The 22,484-nt window shown below is 44.2% G+C and overlaps 1 protein-coding gene across 1 annotated transcript; it reads right to left on the bottom strand.

Annotated features, from left to right (window-relative positions):
- Nucleotides 1-7,579: 7,579 nt before the first annotated feature.
- Nucleotides 7,580-15,768, bottom strand: LOC306921149 (uncharacterized protein). Its single transcript, XM_079498260.1, has 13 exons — nucleotides 15,644-15,768; nucleotides 15,350-15,448; nucleotides 15,171-15,242; nucleotides 14,959-15,078; nucleotides 14,713-14,781; nucleotides 9,704-13,831; nucleotides 9,366-9,526; nucleotides 9,047-9,207; nucleotides 8,811-8,879; nucleotides 8,612-8,659; nucleotides 8,428-8,499; nucleotides 7,847-8,269; nucleotides 7,580-7,688 (listed from the first exon to the last, which is right to left on the bottom strand). The coding sequence occupies exons 2-7, from the start codon at nucleotides 15,437-15,439 to the stop codon at nucleotides 9,515-9,517; spliced, it is 4,491 nt and encodes a 1,496-aa protein (XP_079354386.1). The 5' UTR covers nucleotides 15,440-15,448; nucleotides 15,644-15,768; the 3' UTR covers nucleotides 7,580-7,688; nucleotides 7,847-8,269; nucleotides 8,428-8,499; nucleotides 8,612-8,659; nucleotides 8,811-8,879; nucleotides 9,047-9,207; nucleotides 9,366-9,514.
- Between the last annotated feature and the right edge of the window lie 6,716 nt (nucleotides 15,769-22,484).

Below are 22,484 nucleotides of genomic sequence, written 5' to 3'. Positions count from 1 at the left end.
TGGTAACTCTGTATGCTGCTTGGCTCTCTTGGGTTTTGTATGTGTAAAAGGCATTGTGCCGGTTCTCAGGTCTCATGGCCTGTCGCTGTCCATCGGCCATGGTGCTGAACCATTCGTCAATGGATGCATGCATGTAGTGACCTGTGCCGTCTTAGGTTTGTCCATGTTGTATCGCGACTGACAACTGGTTTGTGTGTCCTTGTGAAAACGAGCTATACATTCAACATGCCACCTCCATAATAAGATAGTTTGCTTGGCTCAATGAGGGACAATGTGTATTTATGAAAGGATATACACTGTATAGAATGTGTCAACCGTATACACCTCTAGCCAGTATAGGCCTATATGTGGCAATTGCTTTCATGGTGTCAGAAAGTGTGATTGCTTACAGCAACCACCCTAACAACACAGAGACCAGTTGAAAAATGAGCCCTTGGAATAATCGTCGCTGTCGTGACACTGAAATGATGAAATATGTCTGAGTTAGGTAGTAGCCGTTATATTAGCCATTTGGATATAGTGCCTAAAGTGACAATGTTGCAATGAAACCATGCCTGACTGTGATACAGCGTCAATATGGCACACAGTGGTGTAAAATAACTTTAGTATGTTCTCTCAATTATTTCTGGTACAGTATATGCTTCTCGATATATCTGAACAAAACAACACAGGTCTAAATCTTTGATATTTCAAAAAGATTAACAGCATTAGAACCCACACAGCCGTGCCAGAGAGGTAAGTAGAGTCTGTCTGCAATGGCTCAGGAGCCGTGAAGCTCCAGTGGTGGAAATATACTGTACGCCTACGTGAGTAAAATGTTGAGGTACTTTTACTGTATGTTACCTTGTTGATTGAGATTGTTACTACAAAAGGACAACCATTCCCTATTCTATACTTGGTCTATTCGAAAATAGACGATCTACAAGCTCACAACGTGTCACATTGCATCGCGTTGTGAGCTTGTAGATTAGCTATTGCAATTTTTTTTTTAAAGTTATAATTTGGTACTTTTACACTGGAACTTTAACACAATCCAAGCCAAGAGCGCGGGACCTCGTTTTTCTCTCCCCAACCCGCCTCTACCAGGACGAGGGAACTCGTCTTTCTTTAATTTAATTTAATACAGTAATTAATATATACTGCTACATCTGCTCAAAATGAGACAATCTGGGATCTTTAGGACCTTATAAAACCTGAAAACAAGCTAAGCTAAAGCTGATGCTACCGCTAGGCACTGCTGCCCCTCCATGCCGTTATACATACTAATTCCTATACGGGTTGTGCTTATAACCACTCCCCCGGGCAAGTTAAGTTTACTGAGGTTAAGGTTAGGTTTCTGGTTTAAGGACTTCAGTGTTTTGTGCCATACTATTGTATGAGTACAGAACAAAGAATGTTTGCTTTCGCCATCTTTGTTGAAGAAGAGTCTGGGCAATTCAGATTTAGTCTTACTCTTACTAGAAGTACTAAAAGTTTCTCAATCTTATATTTAGATTTAGTCTGGCTTAATCTAGTCACCTCTGAGGTAGGTGTCTGGAGGTCAATGATTAAAGTGTGATTACCTTTGAGGAGATTAAGTCCACCCATCAAGCCCATTAGTGTCAACCTCAGACCATCAGATCATGGTCTGATTTTGAATCTAAATGGCTTGTTATACTTTTACTCAAATAATATTGTATACAGGTATTTCAGAGCATATCCATAATTTGTGGCATTGTTCCTTTTACTTAAAGGACCACTTTACCACTTTTCAACCTATCTTCATATAATTGGTCCTTACTAATGTTCATGATAAAATACCACAATTTATTTCTACTGAGCTGTGTGCAGTTCAGAAACCTGTCCACCAGTGACATCATCGTTAGGCAGATATATATTTTTTTAAACAATATTTACATTACGATGGCTTCCATTATCACATTGCAACCTTTCAGAAATAGAAAATAGTTTGGCTTCCCCATCGATGATGTCACTATGATGGACGGGTCTCTGAACTGCCCACAGCCCTTCTATGAGACACAGACAGAGTAGAAAATGATTGTGGCATTTTATCATGAACATTAGTGAGGACCAATTATATGAAGATAGGTTGAAAAGTGGTGAAGTGGTCCTTTAAGTAAAACAAAAAAACATCCTAGTGCTTCTTCCAGCGCTGACCAGCATCCAGACAGCCGTGCCAGAGGAGTAAGTGTGTCTGCAGTGGCCCGCAGCAGGAGCCGTGAAGCCTGGCTGTCTTCTCTGCGTCTGGCTGCTTTAATGCGGCACTCTAATTGATCAGCATTCATCCCTCATCCACAGTTGGATTTATGGAGGGACGGTGCCCGCGGCTCTGCCATGGCTCTGCCATGCACGGCCTGAAGAGAAATGACCAGTGGGAGCTGTGCCATCCACTATCCACACTGGGGAGCGCAGCCAGATCGCCACTGCCCATGCTAATTATGTTTACCTAATGCAGATTTACACCTTTGATTTGTTTATGCCAAATATATCACCACATCCTAGTCCTACACGCTCTGATCTCTATCTGTGAGCACTGAAGTGAGCAGGCATATATTGTTTCGCTTTAAGCCTGCTGTGGATCTAATAATGATCTAATTTCATTGTTTTTAACTACTATACTACAGGGCTGCCAACTATCGATTATTTTCTTAGTGATAATTCCATCGATTACTTTCGATTAAATTAATTGAATAATTAAGAAGCACTTTTTTATTTAGTTTTTAGTTTTTCTAATACATTTCAACGAAACAATAAAAAAAAGCAAAATTGGCAAAACATCAGCTTAATGATGCATGAGCTTCAGCTATTTTCACTATTTTTTTCCTAGTAACTGTTGCACCCCTATATTACGTACTAATAGTTTCCGGGCCGTTTCTGGGCAGTTCCTTTTTAAGCAGTCTTTCGTTTTTCGATTGTTTCACAGCGGGGGTAATGAAAGGCCAGCAGCGAGAGAAGTGATTGTTCCGCCTGCCTGAGGCAAGGTTGAAGATTCATCAACTATACAATACGAGGAACAATCCATATTCAAGACCACAAACGTCCTTGTTTGGAACGAGCTCCATCAGTGCGTCCCCGGCCTGCTGTGAGTGTTCCTGTGTGTGGGATGAAATGAACCACACCACTTAGCTTCATGCCACAACTGATATGTCCCAAATCTAAAACGCCTGCACCTTCCAAACGGGGGAGATGAAATGAAACATCATGTTCCCAATCCCTGGTGCCCCCCAGCCTGGGCCTTTGTGTGGACACGATGGGAGACATTTGATTTTATTTGTTTCTAATGGATAAAATACAGCAACACAATGTCATCTCAAGGTTGCAAAATGGAAGACGCTTTAGGGAGAGGAGGAGGCGGTGGGTGGGGGAGCAGAGAAGATGGATTAAGTTCTTGTCCTTCAGGGAGATTTCCATCCAGGGCTGAGCAATTGATCAAAAATACTGTATACCGAAACCAACATTTAGAACCAATAACCGACTAAATCTTGCTCATAGGTTAATCGAATAGTCGAGAAGCATGTTTTTCCTCTCCTTATATTTTTTTAGATTAGTCGACTGGTCAACTAAATCGACTAGTCTGATTATTAACCACTAGTATGTATTATACTTAAAAACGTAAAATAGACGATCTGCAAAGCTCACGTGTCGCATCATGCCCTGCTGTGAGCTTGTAGATGTTCCTTTTTGTATATAATCGTTCATTCATTGTAATCGAGGCAAAAGTTGGAAATAATGGTGACATTGATTTGAAGCCATATCGCCCAGCCCTGCAGGCGGAGGACAGCGGGAGGTGAAGGACTGCATGGCTTACGTTCTTATCCTTCAGGGAGATTTCCATCCATCTGGGAAGTCACTGTGAGCACAGCCAAGTCACACTCTGTAACAAGCTCTTAATTTGAGGACACATATGCCATCGCTTAGTGCTTTTGGAATCTCCTCACATACTGTAGCAGAGATTGGTAATGGCGGACATTATGCTGGGACGGGGACATAAATGCTGTTGTTATCAAAAAGCCACGCACACACATAACCATTGTCTCTGCGGTCGTTTATGGCTTCCCACTTTATCATGTCTTCATCTATCATTTACAACCTTCTCATGCTTGTGATGAGGTGTGATCGGTTGTGTATACAGTGTGTAATCTGTGTATAGAACTACTTGGAATTAATGTCAAATGGTGTTACTGTGGATAAGTTCAAGTTAGAGAAGTTATCCATCCACCATAAGGGGAGTGCTATAGAGGGAGCAAAGAAAATGTGGAGGGAGCTCCTTTGTTGATAATGACTTTAACACACGCACGCATGCACGCACGCATGAACGTGCGCGCGTCGCACACATGCTATGCGCTGCGGAGCCCGAATGCCAGATATGGATGGAATTGTGAATCCATCCACACTGCATGTCACCATCCATAGTTCAGTAACTGTCAACATGCTATCTATGTCAAACACACGCACGCACGCACGCACGCACGCACGCACGCACGCACGCACGCACGCACGCACGCACACACACAGAACCGTGTTGAATGCATGGATGTATACTGTATAGGCATCAGTGCATACAGTATAGGCTATATATTTCATGAAGGACGTGGGTAGTACCGTTAGACATTATGTTGGTAAAAAGAGACAGATACTTTGTATATATATATATATATATATATATACATATACATATACATATACATATACATATACATATACATATACATATACATATACATATACATATACATATATACATATATATACATATACATATATACATATACACATATACACATATATACATACATACATATATATATACACATATATACATACATACATATATATATATATATATATATATATATATGTACTGTATTTCAGTGCATCCATCCTTGAAAACCTTGAAAAGGACTCTGAAGCAACAAATAGCTGGGCCCTGCAATTTACTGGTTCCATCTGACACTGGGCAGTCTAAGTGTTAAGTAGTTAAACAGACACAAATTTGGTCGATACTAAATCTCAATTTGCCATAAAGTATTGAAAAGTGAAGTAAACACATAAAAACATTGTACCTAAGTACAGTACTAAAGTAAATGCACTTAGTTACTTTCTGCCTGCAGCGTATGAGTGTAAGTTGGTTGCATCGCCAGACTGTTTATGCATCTCCTGTCCAGACAGAATGCGTTCCACTCGGCTGAATGACCTCTCCCATGATGCCTCTGTGCAGCAGAGCAAGAAATGGTGCTTCAATACCTCGGTGCATTCATATCTTTCAGAAGCATTCCATGGTCTCCCATTGCACTTGCACAATCTGCGGCTTTGCTTTGTATGAAATGTGTTTCTCAAACATTGTCAGGTGAAGGAAACCTAACCCAAATTAATTCAGGGTTCAGGGTTAGGTCATTTGGGGGTTAGGTTTAGGGCTGGGGTGCTTTAGGATAGGGCTGTACCATTTTGCCTTAAAATTACATCCCCGATTGTTCTTTGAGATTTAGATTACAATTGTTTGCAAAACAGAATACATTATTTCAAATGTTGCATTTACCGGTATTAAAATAAAAAAAGGAAAACAAATGTCAATTTCTCTATTGGGTATAAAGTGCAAACATTAAAGTGGTGAAAGTGGTTGTGACATTAACACATTTTGCTGGGGGACTCATGGGGAACAACTGTTTTAGATATCTAGCTGATAAGAAAATGTCATTTGTGATGATGTGGCACATGCAATGGCACATGCAATCAACTTGGAACATATGCACACTTGCAGGGGCCTATAGTACTGTATCTCGCCCAGTTAACTCGCACAATAACCATGAATGGTTAATGCAAATATGAGCCCGAAGGCATACTCTACAACTGAAACCAGCGTGATGCTACAGTTAAAATGGCGGAGGGCTGAATGATAAAGCCCAGACTTGTATGGTTAGAAAGCCAGCTAAATTAGAACAATATTAACTTACCAAGAAGCCAGCCTCAACAGTCCACACACAGATTGAGTCTGAAATGTGTTCCCTACAACCTGCTGTGTCTCAGAATAAAGTCGTTATTCAACGACTCCACCACAAACCATGCTGGAGGGGACCACATGGTGCCTCCAAAGAAAGGGAAGTGCAATTCCACTGAGTGACTACCTGAGAGTAAAGAACATTTCGAGGGGCTTAAATACTGTCAACATGGCCCCTATTCTACAATAGGGAGGTCACAATAGTTAGGCATGTTATGCATTATTATAGCGTTGTCAGGCAGAAACCTCCCATATCCATATTTTAACGTTTTTCGTAAATTATCACCCTATACTGGATCATACTACAGCATCACACAAAAGCAAAAATAGTATAGCAGATTTGAGCGTGTCGATCTTTGAATTTGAATACTGAAAAGTAACAGTTCTGTTTCCACCTGATATATAGTCAATAGGCAAAAATGGACCACCAAAACATTGCCTTCCCAAAAATATCAAAAAGAACAAAAAAGACCACATACTACAGATCAGGTTGTAAAACAGGAAATTACAACAGCAAAGTGGCTTCTAAAAATCACATCTGCATAAAAACATTCACACAACCGTTGGCATACTGTGAGGATTGAAATGGAAAATAGGATTCAAGTGAGTGAACTGGAAATTTTGGAGGGACAAGGCAGGCGACTAGCAGAAAGGGGCTTTTTATATGACACATGTGTCACCGATCAACCGGATTGCTGCAACAGGAGTGACAGGGAGACACAGACGTGGATTGACAAACAAGTGGAGCAGTTGCCAGTCGTGGAATGGCAACAGATTTCATCTTCATCTCGTCGCTCGAAACCAGCTACTGTCTGTAACTCCATTTTTGAGGTTCTATATATTTTTTGAGTGGTGTAAACCACTCCTACAACTGGCTTTTGTGTGCATAAAAAAATGACCATGGTTGCTATGTTCAAAAAAATTTCTGACGTAATTAAATCACACCCGGGTGAACTGGATGACCGTAGCAACCGTGGTCATTTTCTCTGCGCAAAAAAAGCCAGTTGTGAAATCACATCCGGGTGTGATACATACATTTATCAAAAATGATAGCTTTTTTTACTTGGCAACACTGCTGGACTCTGGTTGCACCAGGCTCAACTTGAGGCCAACTATTTCTTTTGTTGTAGGAGTGGACGTAGGACAGTGCCTCAGGAAAGACCAAGAAATGTAGACGCGGCAAGAAATCTGACACGTATACCTGTACCGGAACCGCATAATGAAATTGCGTTATTCATCTACAGTATCTATCCAATAAGCCCGTAACACACCATGAATCTGCCACAGTAGAGGCTGCTCCTTTGTGCCCATGAACAATGTAATGAGTCAAATACAATTAAATGCATGCAAAGAAATACTTTGTAGTTCACTAGAATTTCGCGGGCCTTCGGCCCGCTCATCCTAGCTCCCTGCGCGTCGCAAATCGGAGGAAGGAAATCGTGAGAGCAAAGGTAGACAAAGTCACAACATTTCAAAATGTAGTTCTCAGTGTATTTTTAATGGAGTCTGAGTGTTTTTTTAGGAAAGAATGTTAATGTTAACAGTGAATGTGTAGTAAAAGAAGCTGCAGTGCCATGAGGTTGGCCAGATTTGGCCAGTAGAGCCTGCAGAATGGGATCATCATCATCTTCAGTGATGTAGTTCAATCAGAAATGGGATTTGTGAGAATGCAACAGCCTATACATTGCAGAGGCTGCAGAATTGGGGAAACAGAGAAGGTAGGGATAAAGTATACATTGAGACATCTCCACCAGGTATGTTGTGAATGGAATGACAATGCTATGTCTATGTTTGATTATCAGTTATGTAGACTAATCAACAATGAGACTTGTAAGAATGCAACAGCCTTACGTTGATGGGGATGGTTTGGGGAAGACGCAGTTGTCGTGGAAAGGCCAACTTAGCAAAGGAACAATTGTATTTGGCAGCTGATCCAGAGGAGGGCGTGGAGGAGTGGGGTGATGTGGAAGGGGTGTTTGTGTTTCTGGTTCCAGAGATTGTCATGGTTGAGCCTGCAGAAAAGGAGACACAGATAAGGGATGAATCAACCACACAATGTGACATGTCCACCACAGATCATGTGAAAGGTAGTGATATTTCTGGAAAGTGTTAATCAATGTTACTTCCTTTTGTGTGGCTGCAAGTTTGCACAGCAGCAGTTTGTTGTTGAGGGTTCTGAGGAAAAACAGTTTGGTGCCATTGCAGAGTCCGTCTTTGGGGCTGATGTTGCGCAGTAGCATCAAGGGCATTCCTGGCTTGAGGGTGATGAGGTGCCTGGGAAATCCATTGGGGCAGAGGGTGTTTAGGTATTCCACGTTGAACCGCATTCTGTCTTGGTAGTTCTCCAGGGTGTATGTGTAGTGGGACAATGTGATAGTTGTATTAGAGTTATTGAGGTGAAAGTGTAGATGTGAGTGTAGTGCGTTGGTTACCTGTGGTTTCTGCTGTGGCCATTGGCTGTGTTGTAGCCATCATGTGCTGCTGTTTGTCCAGGTTATGCTGAGCTGAGAAATTAAGATGGGAGTGTATGTGACTATATATTCAGTACATGTAGGTATAACATACACACATATGCGTAATGCATTGAGGCAGAGGGCAACATATCTGAGGCCTTACCTCTGGTCCGTCTCACTCTGTCACGTGTTTGCTCCCGCCTGCGCTGACCTGGGTATGGATGTCAGTAGTGTGTGTAGACACAGAGGTACAAAATGTTATCGACATGTTATGCAGAGATATGTAGATAGATGTCTCTATACAGTGTGTCAGGATGCTCGGTACCAAGCAGTAAGGTTATCTGAATAACAGAAGTCAGTACCTCTGGCCTCAGCCACGTCCAATGAAGGTGTGTTAGCCATTTGTGGAGGAGTGCTGCCCTGGTGTTGAGCTGTGAAGTGATGTGTAGAGAGTTATGTAGAGCACAGGGTGTGAGTGTAGTGTACACAATTAATGTAGGTTATGTGATGAAGATACTGCAGTATCTGTGGAGAAAGAAACAGCAGTGTATTGCATTGTGCAATGTGCTGTGCAAAGTGTAGTTTTGAGCAAGTGTACCTGGTACATGTTGTGCTGCAGCTGCTGGAACCAAGCGTTGTGTTGGGGCTGTTGGCGTGTGAGTGGCATGGGAGGGTCCATGTAGTAGTTCAGCTGCTTGATGCATGCATGTGCGTGTAGCTGTTGGCGATGGATGTTTTGCAGACTATACATTGCAGAGGCTGCAGAATTGGGGAAACAGAGAAGGTAGGGAGAAAGTATACATTGAGACATCTCCACCAGGTATGTTGTGAATGGAATGACAATGCTATGTTTATGTTTGATTATCAGTTATGTAGACTAATCAACAATGAGACTTGTAAGAATGCAACAGCCTTACGTTGATGGGGATGGTTTGGGGAAGACGCAGTTGTCGTGGAAAGGCCAACTTAGCAAAGGAACAATTGTATTTGGCAGCTGATCCAGAGGAGGGCGTGGAGGAGTGGGGTGATGTGGAAGGGGTGTTTGTGTTTCTGGTTCCAAAGATTGTCATGGTTGAGCCTGCAGAAAAGGAGACACAGATAAGGGATGAATCAACCACACAATGTGACATGTCCACCACAGATCATGTGAAAGGTAGTGATATTTCTGGAAAGTGTTAATCAGTGTTAGCAGCAGTTATGTATTATTCAGAAATGACATATGTAGAAATGACATGTAGCAATGCAACAGCCTTACCTCAATGGGGATTGTAGGGCCAGGAAGAACAGCGCGAAGCAAGTCTCGAAAAACCACATTGGCAGTATGATGTTCCGGCTGTCCTTCTTTCTGCTTTATGGCATAGGTGAGAGCTTCTGGGTTACCTGTCCTTGAGCTGGCAACATAAAGCTGTCCGTGACTGAAGACAGGGGACGAAAGCCAGACCCCCACTCTTGTAAGTGTCTGGCCTTGGGATTTATTGATGGTGGTGGCAAAAGCGGTGCGGACTGGAAACTGTCGTCTGGCCCACTCAAAGTAGGAATGTCTAGGATCAGGAATGAACTTGATTCGAGGGATCAGGACTTCCTTTTGTGTGGCTGCAAGTTTGCACAGCAGCAGTTTGTTGTTGAGGGTTCTCAGGAAAAACAGTTTGGTGCCATTGCAGAGTCCGTCTTTGGGGCTGATGTTGCGCAGTAGCATCAAGGGCATTCCTGGCTTGAGGGTGATGAGGTGCCTGGGAAATCCATTGGGGCAGAGGGTGTTGAGGTATTCCACGTTAAACCGCATTCTGTCTTGGTAGTTCTCCAGGGTGTCAGCACTGCTCAGGTTGGTTGACAGACCTGGTACCCAGGTCTCCATTAGGTCGTTGATGGCGTCCACGTCCTTGTTGGTAGGGGCAAGTACTGATCGGCCATCCAGCCAGCCGGTAGTAGTGAAGTTGTTGGACATATCTGGAAATATAGTTTGGCAAAACATCTTCATGGAGCACTCCTCCGCTGTGTGGTCATTGTCTGTGTTGCTTTGAATGTGGAAATACCTGTCATCTGGGATGAAGATGAAGTCGTTTGCATCGTTGGCTGTACCATCACCAATGCGGAGTGTCCATTGGTCAAAGGCCTTCAGGTCTTGGTTTTCACTGGCCCTGACTCGCATGTTCTCTGTGAGGCTGGAGACTTGGAAGTGTTGCCAGAGGCCTGAGTTATTGAGGCAGCTGTTGACAATTTGGGCAGGATTAGCCCCTTGAACCACTGGAAGACACTGGCGGAAGTCGCCGGCCAAGATGATGATTTTCCCACCAAATGGACAGTCTGGCTTGTTCATCAGGTCTTTCAGAGTGTAGTCAAGTCCCTCTAGCAAGAAGCGGTGCAGCATGGTTGCCTCATCAATGAGCAGGAGGCGTGCCCGTCGCACCAGCTTGGCTAGGCTGCTTTGAGCTGTGATGTGGAAGGGTGTGTGTTCTGTTGGGTGGAGAGGTGCTTTCATCCGCGAATGGAATGTTCTGCCTAGGTGTAGGAGTTGTGCAGCAATGCCAGTAGTTGCCATGGCAAGGGCAATACAGCCACCAGGTTCCAGACTGCGCACAGCGTCCAGTAGTGCATTGAGTAGGAAGGTCTTACCACAACCGCCACGTGCTGATATGAAGAGTTGTAAGTTGGCCTGTTGCTGGACTGCCGTCATGACAGTGTCGTAAATCTGTTGTTGTGCAGCAGTGAATTGTGGAATTGTTGCCTGTACATTGGCTTTCAGCTGGGCCACATCATAGTCCAGCTCCTCACGGATAAGAGGCTCTTCGATGTTGACCAGCCCATGGACAGTGGCCTTTTCCTCATCTGTCATTTTTTCCAGGAGGAAGTCTTGGAGGTCATGTTCATGTGACTGGAGGCGGACTTGCAGATCCAGTCTCACCATGGTTTTGAGTTGCTGGTCAGTGAAGGTCGTTGCACTCTGCTGTGCTCTCCGCTTGAAGTCATCTGTCCAGTCTGGCCAGAAGTCGTTAAACAGGCTTGCAGGGTTCGCTGGTTGGCAGAAGATGAGGATGATGACGAATAGGGCACGAATCTGGGGGCAGAGGTGAGTGGCAGCAGCCTCAGTAAGGACAGTGGACCACTCTTGGTCATCATCCAACAGGCCAAGCTCCCTGCACACTGCCTGGTAGGTGTCAAGGCGGCTGCCATTGACTGAGTAGAGGTCCTCAAAACTTGTTTTCCCTTTGGAGTGGTCATTGTGGAGGAGCAGTCTCAGGTAGAACACATCTCCAGCTAGGGGGCTGATGGTGTGGACACGGCCAACGGAGAAAGCGTTGTTTTTTCTGAGTTGCCACTTGTTTTTTGTGTAGGTGTATTTGTGAGGCATGTCAACATAGCGCTGCATGGTCATAGGGTTGTAATCTGGACCTTTGGCTGTCTTCTGTTGAGCATTCAGTTTGAAGAAAGCAGTCAACTCTGTCTGTCTGCCCTGCTCCACCACATTCTCCTCATCACCCTCGGCGAAAACGACGTATTGCTCGTGTTCCAGATGCAAGCGGAGGACTTGAACAGGAGGCTTGTTGGCGGATATGGGGAATGCGAAGAGTTTCCAGCAGGCCTCACTTGAGCCAACAGAACGCATGTCTTCATAGTCCCTAATCTCATCACGGGCAGCCTGGGCGCCCTCAACTTCAACACAAACCATTGCACGGTCCGGCCCCTTGGTCACATATTTGTAGAGATATTTGGCCGCAAGTGCAGAGATGCATACTTCTACGTTGATGTGGCAGTTGTATCGGAGGCTGAGGTAGGGGTTGTAGGGCACTACCCAACTGTTGTTGATGTGGTTCCCATTTTTTTGTGCAGTTCGGCCACCATTATCTGGAGAGCGACGGCGGTAGATAGGATAACTTCTTTCGTCACCAACTGTTGTTCTGGGCTGGAAGGGTTTGGGGAAGTTCTTCTTGCAGGCTTTGCAGTTGGAGCCGGCTTTCTTCTCCATGCAGGGATTGTTGGGATGCTCTTGTCCACAGGGACCGTGGATCATGTTAGCAAGTACAATGTCCCACAGTGGCTGGCGCCTTGCTTTTTCTTGGGCAGAGATCCCATTTTCATGCGGGTCAGGGGGAAGTTCTGCACAGACAATTTGGTCCACTTGGGCTGGTGTCTTGGGTTTGTCCTGCTCTGCTAGAATGAGGAGGATGTGCGAGTGAGGCAAGCCGCGTTTTTGAAATTCTATGACCCAGAGGTGGGCAATGGCTAGGCCAAAGATGTGTCTTTTGATGAGGTCATCCATGATCTGATCTTTCTTTAGTTTGAATACCCGGGCCACCAGGTCAGGTCGGTCTTGGGGTGTCTGGCCAGGGGTGAGGGCAGCTACGATCTCTGGCCAGTGAGGATTGCAGGTGACCGTGATGAAAAGGTCTGGCTTTCGCATGTGGCGGACTATGGCCATAGCGTCCTGGAACTTGCTGTGGTACCAGCGTGGACTGCCATGGAAAGAGCTAGCAAGGATGACTCTACCCACAGCATGTTCCTGCTCATTGTGGTGGACAGAGTGAGATGGAGCACTCCGTTCCCGTCTACGCACAGCCACAACCTGTTGTAGTTGTTTGAAGCTGTCAGCCCGTAATGTCTTCTGGTTATGGCGCTGCCAAGTCAGCCTCTGGTTCTCGCATGTTATCCAGGCATTGAGGATCCATTCTTGGAACAGTCTGCCTGCCTGGAAAAGGTAGTCGCTCGCAGTGTGACGACTGTTCATGTGATAGGCAAAGAACTCACGGGCTGTGAGCCTTTTTTCATCACCCACATGCTTGAGAGCACAGTGCCAGCCAGATGTCCCTTCAATGAAGAGGAGGGTGAAGTGGAGGGGCATGGCTTTGGGATGGCAGTCAGATATGATTTTCAGACCTCCACCACGTAAGTGGATGACCAGATCATGTGCCTGTTCGTTGGTGACAATGCAAAGTTCTTGGAGATTGGAGGGGGCATTGTAAACACCGGAATGTCCTCCCTGTGGCCTGGCTGCAGCACTTATGACAATAGTGCCTCGCTGTAGTTGTTCTTCTGGGGTTTCAAGGATTTGCTTGAAATCTTGGACAAATATATTGTGCAGGTGAATAACTTGCTGCACAGTGTGCAGCAGCTGCGCCATTGTGTCCTTGTCAGCAGTGGATGTTCTGGTGGGGAGTGTCATGTTTGCAAATCTGGTGGTGTTTTCCAGACTTGGGTCGAGGACATAAAGTTGGGCAAACACAGCAACAGCACCAGGTTCTGGTTGGAGTGGCCCGATGCGCTGGATTACCTTTCCTTGGAAAATGACAGTGGGAGTGAAGCGTGTGAATGTTTTCTCTTTGACCGCAATACTGGAGAGGCAGACAGCGTTGTTGATGACACGGCTGTGTTTCCGAAACAGTTTTGCCTGAGGGGTATCGTCAAACCACAGATCATTGATGGCCTGTGGGGGCCTAGGGAAGGCTGGTAGGCAAACCTTTCCATTCAAGCAGCAGATACTGGAGGTCTCGTTTTTGAATGTGAATGCGTGACAGTGGTCACACACACAGTTGAGCTGGCCAATACTCTGTGGTGTGTCGGAGAGTTGGTTGATAGTTAGTTGGCCGCTGAGAATCTGCGCAGTGCAAGTTGCAATTTTGGCAGCAACTTGTGATTGTCGTGTTGCTGGCTGATGGGAACTGCCTGTGAAGGTAAATGGAAAGTATGGTGTGAAGTTAATTTCATGAGAGTCATGCAATAAGTAGATTGTGGTCAGTATGTGAATGTGATGTTTTTGTTGAGGCAGGCAATGGAAATCTGTGGAGGCATTAAATTGAACTGTGTGTATGTGTAGTGGGACAATGTGATAGTTGTATTAAGAGTTATTGAGGTGAAAGTGTAGATGTGAGTGTAGTGCGTTGGTTACCTGTGGTTTCTGCTGTGGCCATTGGCTGTGTTGTAGCCATCATGTGCTGCTGTTTGTCCAGGTTATGCTGAGCTGAGAAATTAAGATGAGAGTGTATGTGACTATATATTCAGTACATGTAGGTATAACATACACACATATGCGTAATGCATTGAGGCAGAGGGCAACATATGTGAGGCCTTACCTCTGGTCCGTCTCTTTCTGTCACGTGTTTGCTCCCGCCTGCGCTGAACTGGGTATGGATGTCAGTAGTGTGTGTAGACACAGAGGTACAAAATGTTATCGACATGTTATGCAGAGATATGTAGATAGATGTCTCTATACAGTGTGTCAGGATGCTCGGTACCAAGCAGTAAGGTTATCTGAATAACAGAAGTCAGTACCTCTGGCCTCAGCCACGTCCAATGAAGGTGTGTTGGCCATTTGTGGAGGAGTGCTGCCCTGGTGTTGAGCTGTGAAGTGATGTGTAGAGAGATAGTATGAGTTAAGTAGAGCACAGGGTGTGAGTGTAGTGTACACAATTAATGTAGGTTATGTGATGAAGATACTGTAGTATCTGTGGAGAAAGAAACAGCAGTGTATTGCATTGTGCAATGTGCTGTGCAAAGTGTAGTTTTGAGCAAGTTTACCTGGTACATGTTGTGCTGCAGCTGCTGGAACCAAGCGTTGTGTTGGGGCTGTTGGCGTGGGAGTGGCGTGGGAGGGTCCATGTAGTAGTTCAGCTGCTTGATGCATGCATTTGCGTGTAGCTGTTGGCGATGGATGTTTTGCACAGTATGTGAGTGTAGTGGACACAATGCAGTAGGGGTAAATTTGAGTGCAACATATGTGAATGCATTACCTCTGGTGTCATGCAGGTGCAAAGTAGGGGTGTGGAGCAGTCGTGGTGTAGTCGCGTCATCAAGGCGTTCTGCTGTGAAGTGAGACAATCATCATCAAGTTGTGCTGCTATGACATGGTGCTGTGTGATGGGTCCCTGCCGCCACACAGTAAATAGAAAGGTGTCAGTGTACTGGGTACCTGTGGGCTGGGTGTCTTCCAATGAGCGGGTGTGTGTGTGGCCACGTAGAGTGTCGCGAGCAGGGTTGTGGTGGAAGTTTGGATCCTCATTGCGTTGTTCTGTGGAGTGTGATTGGACAGCATGCATGAGTTAGTGTAAACTGGTCACGTGTGGGAAACTGGTTACGTGTGGTACGATGTTAGTAAATGGTGGTACACACACAGTGAAGGAGTACGTGTGTGCACAGTGTGCACAGACGCACACATGTATTGTGCAGTGCAAGTGTTTGTGGAAGGTTGTTAGAGCACATGTACCTTGTGCGGATGGTGCTGTACCTTGTGCGGATGGTGCGTGGTGTTGTCTGGCAGCTGTGTGCAAGCGTTTTTGGGTGGCTTTTGCCGTTCGGTATCCAAGGGATGATGTGCGTTTCTTCGGCATGGCTTTGTATGTAGCTGAAGTGGTTGAAAGAAGTGTTTTATGCATTGACGACAAATTATGAAAGTATAGTTATGGTATGAGGCAAATAATGGCGTTTTTGGCAACAGTGGAATTGTTAGCAGCCCTCATTTGCAGCATTGACAACATGAAGACAGAATTGGGTGGCAATAGCTGTTGTACATGAGACATGGCGGCGTGTTATTATGCTTGTAATGATGCTAGTGTTATTAATATTGTTATTGTCATGCTATTTGTAAGAGCATAATTGGCAACAGCCCAATTGTTAGCAGCCTGTATTGTTAGCAGGCGTTATTTTCAGCATTGCCAACATAAATGGAGAATTGTGTGGCAATAGCTGTTGTACATGAGACATGGCATTATCAGCTGTTGATGCTGTTGATGCATCAACAGAATCATAACGTGGCTCTGATTCAGGAAGCTTATCAGCTTTTTTTGTTTGTTTTTAACGTCGTATAAAAGCATATAAGTATGCGGACGTCTCTGAGGTTTATAACAAACCAAACCGTTTGAAATTCGGTTGTAAATTGAGCAAGTTATGGTCATTGAAGAGTACATCATAGACACAATGTTATGTGGGGTGAGGTAAGATGGCCGCCACGTAACGACGTCGCTCTTTTTTTTTTTTTTTAAGGTCGTATAAAAGCATATAAGTATGCGGACGTCTCTGAGGTTTATAACAAACCAAACAGTTTGAAATTCGGTTGTAAATTGAGCAAGTTATGGTCATTTAAGAGTACATCATAGACACAATGTGATGTGGGCCGAGGTGAGATGGGCGCCACGTAAGGACGTCGCTCTCCATTGTTTAACAGCGCGGGTGAGCTATGTAGAGTTGATATATATCTATATCTATGGTTATGATGCTATTAATAATAGCATTAGCAGCGGTTTATGTAGTTGTTATGCTATTAATAATAGCATTAGCAGCTGTGTTTCAGTATTGACACACGTAGCAAGCACACACACAATACACACACACGCGCACGCAGCCTTAAGTTGTAGTTACCTGTAATGGTGGAAAGAGGCGTAGTGGTCGTGTCCAAGTGAGTAGTGAAAGTGCTGTGAAGAAGGGTGTCGTGGTCGAGGGGGACAGCGATACGCAATTCAATGCAATGCGAGCGTCCGTCCCGCGCGCAATTGTCGTCTTTTCATGAATGAAACTGTGTATGTAATCGCGCCGATCTCCAGCCAAGTTAGAATCAGTGTGAGTGAGGGTGTGTGTGTTGCGTGTAAGTTGTGGTGGTCCAAGCAGATGTGAAATCCGTAACAAAAGCTGTCGGGGGTCACGTGGTTGGCTTCGAGCGAGGGAATGTAGTGTTGCCAGGTCCTTTGCCAGTTCCGCGTATTGTAAGCGAGTGGTAGTGTGTGTAAGTAGCGTGTTGAATGGCATTGTTGTGTGCTTGTTTTCATAGACGTGGCAACAAATTAGTAAGAGTAGGCAATGGGAAAAAAGGATGCAGTGTTGCCAGGTCCTCGAGTTTTAAGCGTGTTGTAGTGTGTGTGAGGAGCGTGTTGTTTTCTGGGCTTGTTTGCATAGACCTGGCAACAGTGGCCCGTGTGTGAGTGCGGGCGGGGGTGTCGGTGCTTGTGGCGTGTTTGTGTTTGTTATTGATATTGATATTGTGTGCGAGTCTGGACGGGAGGCGGCTGTAGTGGCAGTGCAATGACAATTTTTAGGCGGGTGTTGTTGGCCGTGGCCGTGCGGCGCGACATGAGGAGATAGGGAACGAACGACGCGGAGGGTAAGTCTGTGACGTGTTAGTGTGTTTAGTGGGTTGTTGCAGTGTGTGTTGCAGTGTGTCAGTGCAGTGTGTCAGTGACGTAGTAGCTGGTGCCTTTTGTTCCTGTCTTGGGGACACCTTTTCAAATGTATATAAGATGATATACTGTATATAGTCGAGTCGAGGACTTCAAGTACCTCGGGGCCTGGACTGCCTCAACTGAACAGGATCTGAAGGTTCGGAGAGCACTTGCCTGGAAAGCCTTGCACAGGATGAGGAGAGTGTGGAAATCAGACATGGGAGAAGACCTTAAGAGGCGGCTGTTCATAGCTACTGTGGAGTCAGTACTGCTGTATGGGGCCGAGACATGGACCCTCACAGTACAACAGGAAAAAGCCCTGGATGGAGTCTACACAAGAATGCTACGAATGGCACTAGGTGTCACATGGACGGACCGCATCAGAAATGTGGACCTCTATGGGGACCTACCACAGGTCAGAGAGAGAAGGATGAGGCTGGCAGGGCACTGCGTTAGGCACCCAGAACTTGAGGCAAGTAAATTGACTCTATGGGAGCCAACCTAGGGCAAAGCCAGGAGGGGAAAGAAGCGTACCACTTATGTAGACGTGCTGCGGCGCGACAGCTTGGCTAACAACACTGCAGAGCTAAAGAACGTGATGTTGGATCGGAATTTGTGGAGGGCAGCGATCCAGGAATCCCGAGTTGGTGTTGGCTAGACCTCACTCTCGCAGCAACTAACTATATATATATATATATATATATATATATATATATATATATATAGAGAGAGAGAGAGAGAGAGAGAGAGAGAGAGAGAGAGAGAGGCCATACGGCCCAATCTAATCCCCTCTAACTCCATTATCCTATATCTAGACTGTGAACACTCATCATCCCTCCAGCGACAACCAACTCGTGATCAACCTTTTATCAATCACACAAGAGTCCACTCCCTCCGGAGGAACATCCACTTTCATCCCCTGCACCTAAATATAGAAACTCATCTCTAGACCTAATAACGTCAATTGGGAAATATCTGCTATCCTTAACAAAACGAGGGAATATGAAGTAGTTTGTGATCTGACAAAAGAACAAAATGAGGAACTTAAAAGCTTTGAAGGAAGGGGAAATCATTTGAGTGGGGGCCATTTGTGATTCCCAATTAGGGTGCATATGATTGGGATGTGAAGAGATGCCATATTTAACAGAACATTTTGACTAAGGCAGGTCAAAATGTTCTGTTAGGTCTGCCTTTTGCCCCCCCCCCCCCCCCCCCCCCCCGCATCTTAATCTCTATATTGTACACGTTCTCATTTTTGTCTAACCGTGTATATGATGATTTTCTTTCTCTTTTTTTCTTTTTCTTTTGTAAACAAGTCTTAAGGTAGTTAAGTTAGTTTTTCGGAAAACCGATGGAGAAACGCCGCTAAAAATCCGAAAATCGTGCCTTTAGTGCCTTTTCTGGTTTCATCCATTTTCATTCCATTTGACAGGGGTCTGCTAGGATCAAAGACCTGCTGCAGTCCTTATACCCAATGCATGTTAGATCTTGTTATCCACCAGTCGGAGTCCAGATCAAGTCTGTCCATCCATGATCCGTCACTCCGTCAGTGAACAGCTAATCACACGCCCGGCTAGTAGGTAAAAAAAAAGAAAAGAAAAGAAAACTCTGCCCTATACCATGGGCCAAAAAATGTTTTGGCCTACAAGTCTTGATCCATAAGTCGTATCCACTCTCATTATCTCTGTAGTCATGTGATGATCAAGATTTTGTCCAAAACTCACACAAATTGGTAAACACCATCTCTAGTCTCTGGAGTCATGTGATCAACATGCGTCGGTCAGATTTTTCATATTCCATTCAAATGGCCTATGTTTGACTTTCTCCAAGCTTTGCCTCCTCATACAGAATGTGGGACTCTTCCAACAAGAGCACAATCAAAACATGAGTCCGTTCAGACAGCGTATCATGAGCTGGAAGAGGTATCTAGAAAATACATTGTTCACATGGACCAGAGAGAAATAACAACTTAAAATTGACCCATAGGCTATACTGTAAGCCTACAGATGCTAGAAATGCTCTTCTACAGTATGTGGTGAAACATATCAACAAGGACCCCCAAATTGTATAAGGCCCATCAGATTTGTGGTAGTAGGTTTTTCAATATTATTCAAAAAAACAATATTTTTCAAAAATAGCAGATCTACAAGCTCACAATGTGTCACATTGCGACATGTTGTGAGCTTGTAGATCGGCTGTTTGAATAGCCTATATATAAAATAGGGATGAAGTGGTTAAACTGATTTTGACACTATAGTATAATTTTGTTTACTTTTGTTGGCGACAACAAAAATGGAGACAAGTGGGGTCCTTCCTGGACCCCACTTTGAGAACAACATACTTACTGATCTAATGCCTATAAAACAACAAAATCTTCCTCTCGGACAGATTAAGCGCATCAGACAGATCCGCAGCTCCAACAAAGGCTCTAAAATAATTCCATGGCCAAAAGGATATAAAGAGACTTTACATTTTGCCAACTGGTCACAAACTGGATGCCAACAGGAACAGAACACAGACTGGCTTGTGTGAGCCTTCCTAAAACCTGCTCATAACTAATATCTCCAAGGCTGTGTTTTATCATCTGAAGGAATATCCAAACCTAGATGCTTGCTTTCTGTGACTGTCACACTCAGACTCTGAAAAGCTGCTTTGTGCTTTTTATATTTTCAGTAGACTTGATTAACCGTAATGTACATTTTTGCTAGACTGTGCTACATAAACATGCTCAGATTGCAAACAGTCAGGGTTCTAATTAAAAAAACAAAGTGTTTGAACACATCACTCTTGTTTTAAATTACCTTCACTGGCTCCCACTGTACGTGAAACAAATAATTGATATTAAAGTACATTTTTGTAACCCATTTTTTCCCAGTGTCAATTCTAATGTAATCCTGGGCGCTACACTCCCTCCTGGGGAGAACAACGGACTGACCTCATGCTTCCTTCACTGCCTGAGGAGTCCAAGCTGCTTCTTTTCACATGACAGGGCTTCGCTCCTTCGATCATCAGAACCTAGAATAAATTGGTTTATGGTGCATTCCGCGTTATGGTTCTACTCTCTGGAAGTCTCCACAGCAGGGTCTTCTATTAAAAGAAGGAAGAACGAAAAAACAACTACAGTATTTTCATTTTCACAGGCTTTCATTTAGGCTTAAAGTTTGGGTAAGTGATATTCCTTTGTTAATATTTAAATGTTGAATAGTGGTTACCTTTCTAGAAGATTTCTATGTTTGTGCATGTCACTCCCCTTTTATTTCACTCCTGTCTCTCTACACTGAGCTATCAAATAAAGCAGAAATGCCAAACAAAGTTCATAAATAAGAACTGATTCAACCACCTCCATGGGAAGAAAATCCAACATCAAAGGTGTAATTTGGATGTTTGACTGCACTAATGTCAACCGTGTCCACATCAACCACTAGCGTCCCAGCAGGTTTCGCGTGGGAAGTGATGTGCACATCTTTCAAGCAACGGCTCTAAATGAGGCCCCGGAGGCCGGTTACGCTTGGTCTTTAAAGTAAGTCGGCCACAACTTGGCATTCAGAGTCCTGCCGGGTATAAAGCGGATTACCAGGAGGGCATAAAGTCAAGAACTGCACGTTTCTATCATAACAAGACAGCTTGTAACACGCACGTCTCATATATCATCTCATTTTAACAGTAGTGTTAACCCATTTTGGGGCGGGAACCCCTTTTGGTGTTAGCATTATGTTATTCTTTAGCTATTGAAAAATAGCAGATCTACAAGCTCATAGCGCGCCACCGAGTGGCGCGCTACGAGCTTGTAGGTCTGCTATTTTTGAAAAATCGAAGAACGACTGACAGAAACATAGCTTTTTCAGAAATCTGTCAGGATGTAGAAGACATTTTTAGAATCTGATCTCAGGTCAAATGGGTTAATAGGGACAGAAGAAATGAAAGCATGCAGAGCTGATTGAGAGGTTCACATTCTGTAGGAGGATCTATGTGAACTCACGGTGCTGTCCGTACATCTCTATTAACTTCTGTATCTCGATGTCCATGAAATTGCCTTTTATGTTTCCTTGATCCTCCATAACGTTGCTGCAAATTAGAAAGGATTAGCGACAAATTAGCAAGTACAGCGGGATATTGTTAACAATGTATCCTAGCAACACATGCTTCATTCAAACGCTTGTGCATGGCTATAAGCCTGGGCATACTTTAGACTAGTCTTGAATTTGATTGGTGCAGCCGGCATAAGATGGTGGTCTTCTTAACAAAAATAATATACAAGGTAAACACATACATCAAATGCAGAGAGACATGTAGTTCCTCAGTTCCTCAACTGTTGTACATTGAAACTAGACTAGAGGATACCAACACAATGAACCTACTGTAGCATCCGTCTAAATAACATCTAAATTACATTTTAACCTTTGTATAAGTCTTCAATGTTGTCAAAACTAAAATATTAGGACTATAGGCTTAGTAAAGACAAGTTGGTAATATCTCACGGGAGGATTCCTGTGTGTGCTCCGAACTGAACTGTGTGAAAGCAAAAGACGTGTGGTGCGGCAGCCGCTGGTTAAGACTGCGGACAAGATTAATTATTGTTACAGGAAAATAGCACGATCGCAGATGTTTGCTTGGCAGCTTTTCTACATCAACATTGTTCTAAACAGCTGAAATGTTTAATAGCTTTGGCATTGTTTCATCCCATGATCCTGTTTTGGTCCCTGTTTACAGTGCAATTATGGATTATTTGGAGATGCTCCAACGATTCATTCAGTCAATTTGAGGACATTACCATCACTAGGAAGCAATGAAGTTTACTTTTTAATCCATTAAGACCAGACAACAGATTCTACAAATGTCTTCTAAATCATGACAGTTTGATGAAAAACCTATGTTTCTATGTCAGTGGTTCTCAAA

Source organism: Electrona antarctica (assembly GCF_951216825.1).
Source record: "Electrona antarctica genome assembly, chromosome: 4".
NCBI classification, from domain to species: Eukaryota; Metazoa; Chordata; class Actinopteri; order Myctophiformes; family Myctophidae; genus Electrona; species Electrona antarctica.
The sequence above is the reverse complement of the archived record's forward strand: the minus strand, read 5'-3'. Positions and strand labels throughout refer to the sequence as shown.